This window comes from Tachysurus vachellii, chromosome 2 (assembly GCF_030014155.1).
Source record: "Tachysurus vachellii isolate PV-2020 chromosome 2, HZAU_Pvac_v1, whole genome shotgun sequence".
Classification (NCBI taxonomy): domain Eukaryota; kingdom Metazoa; phylum Chordata; class Actinopteri; order Siluriformes; family Bagridae; genus Tachysurus; species Tachysurus vachellii.
This window is the reverse complement of record NC_083461.1, coordinates 36284277-36299468: the sequence shown is the minus strand read 5'-3', so window position 1 is coordinate 36299468 and position 15192 is coordinate 36284277. Positions and strand designations below refer to the sequence as shown.

General features: G+C 40.2%; 1 protein-coding gene across 4 annotated transcripts in view; it reads right to left on the bottom strand.

Moving 5' to 3' along the window:
• Window positions 1–1253: 1253 nt before the first annotated feature.
• The window catches only part of clockb (clock circadian regulator b), a 24433-nt gene continuing 10494 nt past the window's right edge, over window positions 1254–15192 (bottom strand). For 2 of the 4 annotated variants that reach the window (XM_060864510.1, XM_060864509.1), the window contains exons 5-21: window positions 13423–13514; window positions 13250–13339; window positions 12775–12892; window positions 12534–12647; window positions 12295–12413; window positions 11775–11857; window positions 11590–11696; window positions 11344–11491; window positions 9364–9439; window positions 9074–9224; window positions 8306–8400; window positions 7812–7889; window positions 7187–7336; window positions 6134–6316; window positions 5638–5747; window positions 5148–5355; window positions 1254–4073 (exon numbers count right to left, since the gene is read on the bottom strand). In XM_060864510.1, the coding sequence (XP_060720493.1) occupies window positions 3885–4073; window positions 5148–5355; window positions 5638–5747; window positions 6134–6316; window positions 7187–7336; window positions 7812–7889; window positions 8306–8400; window positions 9074–9224; window positions 9364–9439; window positions 11344–11491; window positions 11590–11696; window positions 11775–11857; window positions 12295–12413; window positions 12534–12647; window positions 12775–12892; window positions 13250–13339; window positions 13423–13514 (2111 nt within the window). In that variant the 3' untranslated portion in view covers window positions 1254–3884. The remainder of the gene's footprint in view (window positions 4074–5147; window positions 5356–5637; window positions 5748–6133; window positions 6317–7186; window positions 7337–7811; window positions 7890–8305; window positions 8401–9073; window positions 9225–9363; window positions 9440–11343; window positions 11492–11589; window positions 11697–11774; window positions 11858–12294; window positions 12414–12533; window positions 12648–12774; window positions 12893–13249; window positions 13340–13422; window positions 13515–15192) is intronic. The other 2 variants (XM_060864512.1, XM_060864511.1) reach the window with 2 other exon arrangements.

Genomic DNA, 15192 nt, shown 5'->3' with positions numbered 1-15192 from the left:
TTTACGTTTTGGTTTTTACAGTGACTGAAGAGGAAACTAGAAAGTCACCACTTGATATTCGTATGTAGCCCATTTACTCCTGTTACCGCTACAACAAATTTGGAAACAGATTGTACCAAGGCAATTTGTCAACTGTTATTTTTTGTTATTGACCCGTGACGGGACCAAACATCCACCAAACTAATTTCCTGAAGAATCTACAGACACAGAAATCTGAAGACTCCTTCTAAATGCTAAATTTTATTGGCAGTGGTGGCTCAAGCGGTTAAGGCTCTGGGTTGTTGATTGAAGGAACAGGGTTTACGCCCCTAGCACTGTCAAGCTGCCACTGTTGGGCCCTTGACCAAGGCAATTAACCCTCTCTGGTCCAGGGGTGCTGTATCATGTACCCTGAGATCTGATATGTGAAGAAAAAATTTCACTGTGCTGCAATGTATATGTAACAAAAAGTGTTTTCCAATCTATTTACTTGGTCGCTTGCCATTAAAGCTCTTACGATGTTACTAAAGAAATGAGAAAATCGTAGATGATTAGAATCAACCCTGTCTGAGATCCTGTTTTTTTTTTTGACTAGTCAGCATCCAGCATTCAGCAGCACTGTGCTATAAACTGCTGGTGTAAAAGAAACATATCGTTGCTGTCAGGCGGAATCCTCATATCTCCAAAACAGGGTTTTGCGCTAAATTCCTGTCCTCAGACGAGCACCAGAACTAGCGGGGGTCAAGATTTTTTTTTCTTTGAGCCCAGTGTTTTGAAGACATTTACCTCAGAAGACGTGTTGATTCGTTGCGACTCTTCTTGAGGAGAAATATGCCGTGAAGCTCTCCCTCGGAGTGAGGAAGAGGTGGACAGTTGAAGTGTCCAATGGAGTTATGAGATTTGCGCTCAAGCTATTTTCAAGACTTTAGATTGGTTAATAACTTGTAAAAATAACAGACCCACGTGGGGACTGACTAATAGCATCGATATGTGAAAAAATATGAAATTGACAAAATTTGGACATACGAGGTTTCCGCCCGACAGCGACGATATTTCAGTTCTTAAAGACCATGATAAGGGTTTTTCCAGGCCACCAAACACACATTAGCAGCAATGCACAGGATGACACTGGTTGACAATAAGCCAACACGGCCAACTAAAATTTTAATAGTTGACAAGTTGTCGTGGTACAAGTTGAATTCAAACACAAAATCTGTTTCCAAATTTTTTTGTTCAGATCAGCAAAGATACAACAAAGTTACAGGAGTCAAATGCTGCTTTCTTCCTTTATTTTAGCTCATTGTGTTGAAAAATAAACAAACATTAGCTGCCTCCTCACAGCTATCTAGCTTAATGACTGTCACATCCAAAATACGAAGATGTTTCATAATGCAACCAAACTATTTTTGTGTCCTTTAACATGATAACATGGGATCAAGTCTTAGACAACAGTTATTAATACCTGTACAACTCCACAGCCACTGTAGTAGGAAAACCTATGGTAGACCATCTATGGTGTGAATGGTGTTTACTCTATGTAAAGGCGTTCTCACAGCCTTCCTGTTCGGCTTGAGTCATTTCGAGTGGACCAGAACCGCTGCTGACTGGATGATTTTTTTTTTCCACTCGAGTGAAAATCAGCAGTTTTTGTCATAATCGAGATCACCGAGATAACACCCCCCGCCCCCCATTCTCACATTTACTGAAGCTCTTGACATAGCATTTTACACTCTGATATGCTAACAGCTGATTGGATACCTGAATAAGCATTCCTAATAAAGTGGTCGGTGAGCGTACATGACAAAAGGAGTCCAATTGTACAAGTTATCTTTGGTGGCTGAAGAACAAAATATCTGCAAATGACAAAAAAAAAAGATACACAGCATATAAAAGGTACATAGGTTTCAGATAGAGTATAATATCCTATAATGATTTCAGTAATACTTTCCTAGTTGGAAGACTTTAGACACAATGCATACATTTTCACACGACAGTGTTGACGGTCTATACACAGCTTTCCACCAGGGTCCATAGAATACGGAAACGAATTCGCTTTGGATTTTCTAAGAAAAAAAAAAACAATAAACATTACAATGAGGTATAGAACTAGCATGTGAGTAAGGAACGTTCTAGAATTTGAAGTTACTGCAAGGCAAGAACTGATTGGTTATCGCCTGGGTTTGACGTACGCAACCCGTACAGCAATAAAGGGACGAGGTACAACTTTTAATTTCTGGCCACACACACACAAAAACACACACACACACACACAACTTCGAATGTCAACACAGTCCATATACGATATGTTCATTTGTTCCATAATGATAAAAAAAAAAAATCATACAAAAAAAAAAAATATATCAGATTTCTTTTGTGACTAAAATCATAAATAAATGATATTGAATAACCCAAAACACACCATCAATTATAGGGTAAATTATTAACGATATCTATTAGTTAGATAGTCATTCTCTTGACATTTAAAAGTGTACACACACATTTAAAAACAGTATGGCAAAAGAGGACAATGTGGAAGCTGCAAAACAATCCATAGGATTGTGCAGATGCTGAATTTTAAGAATATTTTATACTCTCAAAATGTATTTTAGATGATCACACGCTGATCCTTTCTTTTTTTTTGAGAATAGAATAAAGTGCGAGAGTACAAAACATGGCATTTGCAGCGAACTTGTACTTCTAGTAAGATTCGGGCATATTTGATTTTTAAAAATGTCTGTGGGGAAATGAACTGAAACAAAACAATTTTTACTGTGTGTAAAATCATCCAAAAAAAATAAAATAAAAATAACTACTAAAAAAAAAAAAGAAGCGGTAAACGGTTGCTAGTTTGTTGTCGCGCTATCGTGTTCAAAGGAAACAAATACAAACCCCGCAACCTGACACAATCATGAAAACAGTATTTATGCTGAACACTATTAAAGGGCCTTATTTAAATATTAAAAAAAAATAATAATAAAAATAAAAATAAAAAAATTATATATACACACACACACATACATATACACACACATACATACACACAAACACACACACAAATCATGCTTTGTGTTGGATGCGACCTCGTGGTCTGTTGCATAATTCCTACTTGGAGTTGTACAGACTACAATATAACATAAATCATTCTGATATAAATAAAAATTCCTGCACGTTTATAGAGTCAGGACTCGCTCTTTCCACATTGTAAATGATCACACACAAAAATGATTAACACTGTGATTATTAAAATAAGGGCCATTTAGTGTGTGGAAGCACATTAAGTTATATCAACTACAATGAGACAAATTTTTTAAAGAAGTCACTATATTATATGCGTGGGTTTGTTTTTTTGGTAGAAGAACTAAATTGTTGGCACTTTAACAATTGAAGAACTACATTTGTCCACGAAATAGAGGTAACACTGTGGTTATGTATAAAATATGTTAAAAGAATACTTTCAAAATTAGGAGTAAAATATACATTTGTGAGCGATTTCTGCTTTTTGGGCTAAATATATATTTATATATAGATTTATAAAACAACTTTATCCCCCCCAACACAGTCGTATAAACAAAGATCCGTGAGCCTTTTTTGTGATGTGTATAAAATATTCACTTTGTTCCTTTATGTTTGGATATTCACATGGCTTTGTACACACATCTTGTACAGTTATTAAACGAGCAAGATTCCTTTTAGTCCCAGATTAAACTGTATTCTTAAATAAATTAGAAAAGAAGTAAAGTGAAAGCTATTTCAATGGCACCGAGGTCCGTACTGTTATTGCTGTGAAATACTGAGTTTCGCTGCGCTGGTGGCCATCCGGTGGTTCGGTATTTAGTCCTATTGCTGTAGAAATGATGTCCAACGAAGTACCAGTGAAGTTCAAACTAAAACATTTCCCTCTTGTGTCACTGAGTGCTCGAGTTGTCCGTTTGGTGAGAGGACGAGGTTTTTGGCTGCTTTACAGTCTGAGGCTTTAACTGCTGTTGTGGTTTTTGCTGCGGTTGTTGTGTTGTAGTGAACGCACCCTGTTGCTGAATGGGGAAAGCCTGCAGAATTAGCTGTGTAGACTGGTTGTTCTGCAAAATGTGGGCTCCCTGTAGAACAACAACAACAAAAAAAAGCCTCAATCAATAACCATTAACTGATCACTTTTTGGCTTTGGCAATTAAGTGTTACTTTTGTCCAGTGAAGCATGGTGGTGGGAGCATCACGCTGACAGTTGTAGTGCTCCGTCTGTCGAAATTTGGGATTCTGACACACTCACTCACTCATTTTCTACCGCTTATCCGAACTACCTCGGGTCACGGGGAGCCTGTGCCTATCTCAGGCGTCATCGGGCATCAAGGCAGGATACACCCTGGACCGAGTGCCAACCCATCACAGGGCACACACACACACACTCTCATTCACTCACACAATCACACACTACGGACAATTTTCCAGAGATGCCAATCAACCTACCATGCATGTCTTTGGACCGGGGGAGGAAACCGGAGTACCCGGAGGAAACCCCCGAGGCATGGGGAGAACATACAAACTCCACACACACAAGGTGGAGGCGGGAATCGAACCCCCAACCCTGGAGGTGTGAGGCGAACGTGCTAACCACTAAGCCACCGTGCCCCCCACTGCTGGACATTTTGCTCCAATATATATATATATTAGCTATACAGAGGAATCACAATAAAAAACCCCTCAACTTGGATTGATTTAAGGCCCCCAAACATTTTCACTGAACTTGTGTGAAAGTGCTACATTGGGAAGAAACTCACGACTGCTCATCACCTCTGCACAGTGAAGCATGGTGTCGGGAGCACCACGTTCAGAGTTACCCTTGACTGCCTGGTGGATTTTTGGTCGATAGCCTTAATTTACTAATAAACTAATACATTTAAATTGCTTTGTGGGATGTTCCATGTTTGAACCGACATACTGTCTTTTTATATAATCACGGCCTGATTAATACAGTTTGAGAACTTTGTCCGAGACTTATTTTGCTGGCTCCTTGGTATACATGATGCCCTAAATATGATACAACAAACTCTGGGGCCTTCCAAACTATTTATAGAAAGTATAGAAAACTTTAATTCACTCAAAACAAGCAGTAAACACTTTATAGTAAAGATCATTTACAGCTTAGTGAGTGTTGGTGTGGATTTTGGTCCTACCTGCAGGAACGGTTGTTGAGTTTGCGTCGATCCGTGGTGCTGCTGCGAATCGGACACCGCTGCTATCGCCTGTGTTTGGCCCTGCTGCTGTGCAAACTGGCTGTAAGCGGTCACTACCTGGCCCATAAACATGGTTGTGGGAACCATTACGGTGCTGCAAGCCATGGGAGCAGTGACTAACTTAGTGATCAACTGCTGTCCGGGAAACCTGAAGAAAGGACAAATTATCCGCTTTCTGTAGTCATACAGTATGTATTGAGCTGAAATATTGATTGTGGACGAAATGTCTTATCAAATTCACCATACGTATGCATTCGGACACACCGTGCAAGGTTAAAAATCTCAAAACAGATCATTATTATAAATTTTCTTTACATTAACACTTTATATCAATGTATAAACATGAGTGGACAAAAAAAATTATATAGTTTATAGCAATTATACTGGAACGACTGATTTTCATGGAATATACAGAATATTATTGACACACCTGTTGATTGTAGTTACTTGAGTGATGTTATGTGACTGGTTGCTGGGGATCTGCACGACGCTGCTGTTGCCCGGCTGACCGACTATCATCGAATTATACACTGAACCCTGCTAAGCAGAAGAGACAAAGGAAAAAAAAAACCTCTAAGAGTTTAAAAAGGAAAGAGATCGTATAATTAAAGGCAACCTCGAAAACGCTGCTTCACCCCGACACCATTAGCATAACGACGTGCTATAAGGAGCAACGAGGACTAGACAAATGTAATGATGTCATCCTTAATGGATGGGTCAGAAGTGAACCGAAAAGAAAAAAAAGAAATAAATAAAAAGCATGAGATCAGTTCAAACGCTTCAGAGCCATTTGGTCTTTTATTGACGTTATTTGGAACTGCACTCTTCTCCGTCTGCTGTCTCATGAATCGTGACAGGCTGCAGTGATTAATGAAATAATCACAAATGAGTAATTTTGAGTCAGAACATGAGTGTGTCACTGAAACCTGTGTGAGGATGGAGTCTTGCGAATTCTGCTGCTGGGAAGGCGGAGCTTGCTGCTGTTGATGCGTTGTGCTGTGGGCGGTGCTCGTCACACTCTGCACTCTAACTTCAGCTTGTGAGCATGAAGCTCCACTCACCTGAGGGAGCTGCATATTGACCCCACCTGTGGACTGCTGCAAGCACATCTGAAAGGGATGAAAAATGTTCGGGAAGCATCTAGCAGATAAGACGGACTTCATTCACGTGAAGTGCTTTTCCTCTCAGCCTGCGATATATTTTGTTGGACATTTGATGCACATATACTCATGTTTACCTATTGGACTTTGTTTCTTTTTGTGTACGTTTGTGTGTGTGTGTGGGGGTTGTGTTTCCTTTAGTTTTGTATTTATATTTTTTTTGTAAATGTATGCTGGAAAAGGAATGCTGTTACTGTTTATGGTGTGTCTTCAAGGTACAATTTTCCTGACTGAATCAGTCTCTCCGTAACATCCGAGGCCTTTTACGTCCGTTTCTCTCTTACGTGTGATACTAAAACATAAGCCGTATTCGTACGGGATTAGTTTTACGTGGGGACGTGGGGGTAAAGTAATTATTACCAGAGCTTCTCAGTGATTTTAGTCCCGTCCGAATGTGCCGTCTCGGTAATCATTACGGACAATGTCAGTAAAGATTACGGTGACTTTTACCTTCTGTAAAAAGGTCCGGAAAAATGACCTCAGGTAATACTAATCCCGTCCGAATAGACCCGCTGTAAATGTTGTCCGTTTGCCATGTTGTCTGTTTGCGCACGTGATAACAGGAAGCAACGTCATACGCACATGACGACAAGGAGGTTACTGTGGTGCGTAAAGCGAGTTACCCCTCCCACTTCTGATAGTTTTACTGAGATGTCTTGTCCCGTGCGAATTGGCCAATTTATATTACAGACGTCCTGAGGTAAAATTGCATTACCCCACGTAAAACTAATCCCGTCCGAATAGGGCTATAGTCTAACCTGTAGTACAATTATGTTCCTTTTTAAGCTAGTGTGTAAATTTCTGTAGGTGACGAAATACCTGAAGGCCCTGGCCATGCACCTTCTGAAGCTGCTCGTGAATTTGCTTCAGTTCTTCCTGCTGCTTTTTAATGTTGGCCTCGATCATCTGCGTCCGATGTTCCAACTGCTCCTTCAGGTGCTGCATGGCGTTCAGCTGTGTAGAGTATTGCTACACACACACAAACACACACATAAAAAAAAAACCCACACACACACAGATGTAATGCAATTGTTTCTCATCCATCAACCAGCTCTAAGGAAAACGAGGCTTTCAGGGGAAAAAGTTTGTTCATATTATTTCGGAGCTTCCTGAATTCACTCAAACTCGAACCGTTATTCACAGAACGTAAAGTATGAAAGTAAAACGTTAATGAAACCGTCTGAGCTTTATGATATCTTCTCACTACATGACTGGTTGTGATAGCTTGATAAAATCTGTGCATGTAATAATAATTTTAAAAAAAATTGCCAATGAAACATGACGGGAGAGACTAAATAAAGTAAAATCGGAGCATTTCAATCTCTGGTTAAAAGAAGTACGTGAAAACGCATTGATCAGGATTATGACATGCAGCAGGATCTACTGCCCAGATGCATTTTACACACAGTAAGGAATAACAGAAAACAGACTGCAATAAGGTTACCTGTGTGTTGTGTTGAGGTTGTGGTTGTTGCTGTTGCTGCGGTTGGTTAATATGAGCAGGGGAGCTTGTGTGAATATTCTAAGGAAGACGGTGGAAAAAAATAAATAATAAAAAAGCACCTCATATCTCAAGAAAAAAAAAAAGTTACTCCGAACAAGACTCGATACATCTGAAAAGTTTTTATTTAGAAAGCTGGAAATCAAAGTCTTAGAAATTCATGAATATATAAGCAGATGTCACAATTTACCTTCACCTACAACCACGATCGTTTCAATTCAATTCGAAATGCCTTAATTATGAAAAACAGGCCATCGGTGCAACTTTGTTATCATGCATGTAACTCGTGAATGTGCACAGAAATAAGCACATTTCTCAATTCTGCCAATTTCCAAAGCCTTTAAAATGAGGCAGATGGAATCAGGTGAATTACAGAATGGGAAAACGAGACGTTTCACACGTAGACATTAGTATAAAACTGGCAGAGTCGCACTCACCTGGCTGCTAACAGAGGAGCGGCGGTGTTGCGTCATGTCGACGGTGCTCGGCCGAGGCGGAGTGCTCACGTCCATCTGCAGCTTAGTGGGAGTGGCTGAGACAGAAACGGGACACGACCGAGTAATAAGACTACGGTAAAAATCGTCAGAGTGACGTTTATGACTACATGATTAATTGAGTAAATCAACAAAAAACATTTATGAGCATCCAAAACTGCAGGACGTACGCATCAAGGAGATCACTCGATCATCAATAGTAACGACTGCTTTAAACTTGAACTTTTTTACATTTATAGCCCCCTCAGGAGTTTTCCACCAAATATGTTGTTGTTGTTTTTTTTTTTCTATGCATTGCATTGTTGCTGATTCCATTCTGGCCTTCTGATGCTTACTTCTAACTTTATTTGCGTCTTACAAAAATCTCACTGATTGTAAAACCTTTACCCATGGCTCATATAGCTGTTTGTTGAGGACTCTTATTTTGTTTTTTTTCCCTCCTTATTTTAGCTATCATAATGTTTGTCATCTGATGCAGTTTTCCTTGGCAGGTAACAACCGGAGCTATTACCTGTTTAAACATAAAACTCTAACAAGACACACCTGGGCAACAAAAATCACCAGTATGTCACATGTTCCAATATTTTTGCATATAGCATCGTGTAACAATCAATTTTATTTTCCTGTAATAAATAAAATGGTGCACGAAAGAATACAAAAAAAAAAAAAATCACAGTATATTAATAACCAGAACAATGTGACGACACTTACAGGTGCACGTGCTGTCAGACATGGCTGTGTGCGAGGACTTGTGGGAGCTGTGCGAGGACGTGGACGGTGTGCGGCTGTGATCGAAGCGCTCAAGCACCTCCTTTAGGCTGGAAGTGTTTAACTGGGATTCAGAACCAGAGTCCTGAGACTGCTAGAGAGCGGTTGAGAGAGGAATGAGGGGGAAGTTTAATTAAACCAAAAGCTGTAGACAACCTGAACCTAAATTTACGAAAAACATTGAAGCATTGAAGATATTTGTTGATTTCACTTTGCTCTCAGCTTTATCTCACCTTGTCTTCTGTTCTTTCGGGAGGCAAATCCTCAATGCCCATCTCTCTTCTCTGCTCTGCCCGTACTTCAGCATATCTAAATGGAAAAATCATGGGGCAATTAAAGTCTGTAAAGGCACTTGGATAGAATAGAATGGAACTGTCTTGCTCAATAACCCAACACTGGTTCTCTGGTAGTCCTGAGATTTGACCCTCCAGCACTAAGCTCTGTTAGGCCATTAAACTATATGTGACTCCAGATCATGACAAGTCCAAAACTAAGCTGCTGCTTCATCACAACAGACCATTAAGTAAAATTGTAAAAAAAAAAAAAAAAAAAAAAAACTTTCAATCTGTTGGTCAATATCATAAAGAGAGTCTCTAAATGACCAGATGACCAGATTTCTGGCACTCAAACAGCTCCTCCCATCTCTCTTCTTCCCCGTAGAAGGAACAGAATGATTTTCCAGATCTTCTTTAAGACAACCCAAAATTCTTAGTTTCTGTTCTCTCCAGACTTCTCCTATCACCAGGCTTCACTTCTGCACCACTCAACGACTTCAATTACTCGAAAGCTTCCCTTACCAAAGGTTGGGACTTGAATTTGTCTCTCAACAAAGTTTGCACCTGTACTTCCAAGCAACCAAGAAGACAGCTCAGTCTTTTACCTTCACAGCTCAGGCCCTTTCTTTTTTTAACTAAAGTGACCAAAATATATGACCTTAGGGTTGATGATGGGGGCAAGGTGGCTTAGTGGTTAGCACGTTTGCCTCACACCTCCAGGGTTGGGGGTTCGATTCCCGCCTCCGCCTTGTGTGTGTGGAGTTTGCATGTTCTCCCCGTGCCTCGGGGGTTTCCTCCAGGTACTCCGGTTTCCTCCCCCGGTCCAAAGACATGCATGGTAGGTTGATTGGCATCTCTGGAAAATTGTCCGTAGTGTGTGATTGTGTGAGTGAATGAGAGTGTGTGTGTGCCCGGCGATGGGTTGGCACTCCGTCCAGGGTGTATCCTGCCTTGATGCCAGATGATGCCTGAGATAGGCACAGGCTCCCCGTGACCCGAGGTAGTTCGGATAAGCGGTAGAAAATGAGTGAGTGAGAGAGTGAGTGAGAGAGAGGGTTGATGATACAGTCACAAGATTAACAACCAACCTTTGGCCCAAAGTGCTCTGGGATCAAGTAATGCTTGTTATTGATAATCCATGGAAAGAAGTCTAATAACATTTCACCTATCCAGTTCAGAGCCTAGAGGAACATCTACATTCATAATCATCTACAAGGCCCTCAGTCTATGACTGGTGAGCATCCTTAAACCAGACTGAAGCCCAAATCCTTTTGGAACTTGAGAGAAGAAGAGAGACAATCTATGATTAAGAAGTTTGGTACTGGTGGCCATATATTACTGTTAACATAGTCCTAGAGCCACATTCCATTGCAAGCTCCCAGACTGTCCATCATATACTTGCCAGCCGAATGGCATTTGCACCTGAACCCCTACTACCTTTATTCTTGCTGAAGGTGAGCTCACAAGCTAAGCTTGAGCTGATGGGCGGTTCACCAGTCGTTTGCTTGTGGACGCTACAGTTACCGAGACCCAGCCCTGTATACATCCCTGGGAGTAATCAAGTACACATTCAAGTAGGTCCTTAGGCTCAATCTGTGCCTGATCTCTCCCACCAGATCTCTTGACATGGGGACTGATAGCCTAGTAGTTAAGATGTTGGGACTATCGATTGGAAGGTTGTGAGTTTGAATCCCAGGTCCATCAAGCTGAACAAAGCCCTTAACCCTGAATTGCTCAGTTGTATAAAAATGAGATAAAAATGTAAGTCACTCTGGATAAGAGCATTCGCCAAATGGTGCATTAAGCTCCAGGTGACATAGCCCTAAGCTTCACCATGAAAAGGTCTCGAGCCATGACGGGGCAGCAAGCATTGACTTGTGTAAATAATACAAAACTGGCATTTCTTTGGATATTGTAAGGAGCATGTAAAAACCTTACCTGACTACGGTGTGCGTGCATACAATGAACTCAGGCCGCGAGTTCCACTGGTGGTAGGTGATGTAGTAGTGAGTCTGGAGCCAGATCCACTGTTGGCCTTTAGTCAGGAATCGATAGTAACATGACTTGCCCTTTCCAAACTGCATCACTGCACAAGGCAAAAATGGACCATTCAGTGCTTTAACAAAGTGGCACACCCTGGCGGCATGGATGTGCGTGATTGTGTGAAAATTGATATTTACTCACAATGCTCATGGCATTTAGCCAGTGACTCCAGGTCATCTACATGATAGTAGTCGTAGCCAGACGTCCCCAGAACCTCAAAGGGAAGATAGCCGATGATGGGAGGAGCTCTGGAAAGTAAAACTGTATGAGTTATAAGGTAAAAAAAAAAGGGGAGGAAAAAAACTTAAAGAATGGTAGACCATTACCTGTGATCTAACAAAAGAAATTTCCACTCTAGACTGTGTCTAGAGGTAAACTCTTCGTTGGACCCCTCCACTGTACACATCTCCTGCAGACAAATCAATCAATCGATCGATAGAAGCTAAGCACACACGTACCTGGTGTAGACAACATCTGCAGACAGTCTATTAGTAATCAATACAAGCTAAACACAAATGTGTTGGTCATGGCACAAGCTTAGTTAATCAATAATCAGTCAATAGGAGCAAAACCCAGATCTGTGCAGGACATGTGTTACAGGCTATAATTAATCTTCTTTCCAGGGAAACAAATTAGCTCTAGGGTGAAAATAACATGTAACCGTCAATACCACAAAAAAATTATAATACCAGTAAAGCCAGGGACCAATAAGTCTCATAATAAAATAAAAAAAAATAAAAAATTAAAAGCATAATGTAAAATCCAGATGAACGACGAATACGAATAATACGTTTTCGTAAAGATGTTAATAAAAATAAACAAAAAAAAAGACCCTGAGCATCTTGCCTTGATAAACTGAGGCGTGGCTAGCCGCACTGTCGCAACAAAACACACGTGGTCGTCAAACGCTGGGCGCAACGACCGCTGGAGTACACCTTCCAAACCGTTACGACTTATACGTGGCACTGAGACAAAAAAAACCAAACAAACACAAAAACCTTTGTATATTTGGTGTAAATTTGTTTGTTTGGTTACTCGGTATTTACTCAAAAATTGATGAATGAGGCCCAGCGAACACTACTCACTGTTGCTGAGTGACTTGAAGTTGCCGATGAATTTGACGTATTCGTACACAGGTGGTTTTTTGGGGTCCACAGAGCCTCGGCGCATGTGACAGCAAAACTCCAGCTGACCCTTAGCTGGAAAATAAAACAGGAATTACAAATATATCAGATATCATGAGGTCGAGCTACACCAAGATACTATACAGCGTCCTTAAAATTGAACAGCTTTTAATAGGAAATAGCTGTTGGTTGTAGCCCTCACTCTTGAGGTATTCTGGACTGAGGTTCTCGCCTTCTGGGTGTGAAGACAGGGCTTTGTATACGTCGGTGTGCTCGCAGACTGGAAGGAAGTTAAGCAGGTTCTGATCCACCAAATCCGACTAGAACACGAAGACAAAGTATTAAGCACCAAGTCAACATGTCTGAACTAAGTAACAATTAATAAGACCTTCATTCGGTATTTTATTAGTACGAAATTACAAGAAATGTAAGAAAAAACACTGCGAAACATAGCATGCAGTTTAAAGTTACTTAATCGGTTCATTTTAACGTCACCAAAAGTTAACGCGATGCCGTGCAAGTTTAAATAAAACTGACTAAATGACTTCCATGAGTCGCTCTTGCTAGCTATGAGCATGATCTGTATCAAAACATGCCAAAACCGTACAAATATATTTTCGTCTGTGGATTTTTATGTTACATTTTATCACGTCATACACAAACACCCAAGCACTGACCGGTAGGTGGGCGAGTAAGGACGTGACGCTTTCCGAGACATAGATGACATTTCCATCGGTCAGGATAACAAGGAAGAAGCCATCCAACGCCTAGGAACCACAAAGAGCGGATAGGCAGTGAAAAAGCTAAGGATTCATAGATAAAATAAAATAAAGAATTTGTAAAATCTTACCTCCAGCATTAGCTGTGTGAACTCCTCGTTGCTGAGAAACGGGGGTTTCCAGTCCTGTCTGATCTCGCTCGACTCTGACTGTGCAGCAATTTCTGCACAAAAGCATCATCTCTGTTATCATCATCATTACATCAGCTCCTGGCACAGACATGCACACTTTTTCTGAAGTCTTTTTATGACTCACAAATTGTCTCATTTGAACAACTACATAGACTCCTATTGACGATTCCTACAAATACCCGTTACTTGGTTTAATTTGTGAAAAGTATTTGCTTGCGTTAAAGCAACGGCAACCTAACGTCCATCCCCCTTAACCGCCTCTATTTACTGTCTCTTGAAACAAATAAAAAATAAATAAATAAATTTTTACTAGTAAACCACTAAAGACATTCCATGTCTAAAAACTTTACCTCTGACTGTTCTACCTCAGAGTGATATTGCTTTTATACAAAAGTTCATATTTACAAAAACATTTATACTTTTCAGACACAACATGGCCACATGTTTTGTCTGACAGACACAGTGAAACACCCCACTGTGGTTAGTCAAGATTAGTCGACCGGAACTGACTCTTGTACTACTTCAAATCTTTGGAATTTTACTCAGAAGACTCATGCTTTCTGTAGCATGATGGAGTTAAATGTAAACAAAGGGACAAAACTCAAAACTTTTCCAAACCGCCTCATCCTAGAATCTTCGGATAGCTGCAAAAGTCTATTCGTATTGAAGCATAACTCAGGCTTGCAGCCGTAGTATGACTGAGTCAGCTCCTTTAACGGCTCGCTTTTTTTTTGGACTGAATTCTACCTCACTTGCAAGAAGATAAAAGCATCAAGCAAATGAATGGCAATGTCCTTAAAAAGCATTGTGCGTCTTGAGAGTACAGCACTCAAAACACAAATGCAGTGAGTGGCCTGAACTCTCAGTCAGTACTCTAAAACTATTTATTCATTATCTCTCGGTGAGTGTGCGCGTGTTTGTGTGTGTGTGTTTGTGTTGGACAGACATAAAATGACTACACACATCAGAAAGTGAAAAAAATATTAATGTGCATCCTTATCTAAAATCAGTATCTTATGATATTTTTATTGACCTTATTTCAATTCAGCTGTCAAAAATGCCAATGACAGAAAAAAGGTTATTAGGGACACCAAAAATAGTCAGTGACAGCACACAGTCATTAATGACACCAGAAATGTTAACAATCACACCAAAATATTGTCTTCAACGGACATCAAAAACAGTCAGTCATCAACTGACATCAAAAACAGTCATCAACTGACACAAAAACAGTCATCAACTGACACAAAAACAGTCATCAACTGACATCAAAAACAGTCATCAACTGACATCAAAAACAGTCATCAACTGACACAAAAACAGTCATCAACTGACATCAAAAACAGTCATCAACTGACATCAAAAACAGTCATCAACTGACATCAAAAACAGTCATCAACTGACATCAAAAACAGTCATCAACTGACATCAAAAACAGTCATCAACTGACACAAAAACAGTCATCAACTGACATCAAAAACAGTCATCAACTGACATCAAAAACAGTCATCAACTGACATCAAAAACAGTCATCAACTGACATCAAAAACAGTCATCAACTGACATCAAAAACAGTCATCAACTGACATCAAAAACAGTCATCAACTGACACAAAAACAGTCAACTGACACAAAAACAGTCATCAACTGACACAAAAACAGTCATCAACTGACATCAAAAACAGTCATCAACTGACACAAAAACAGTCAT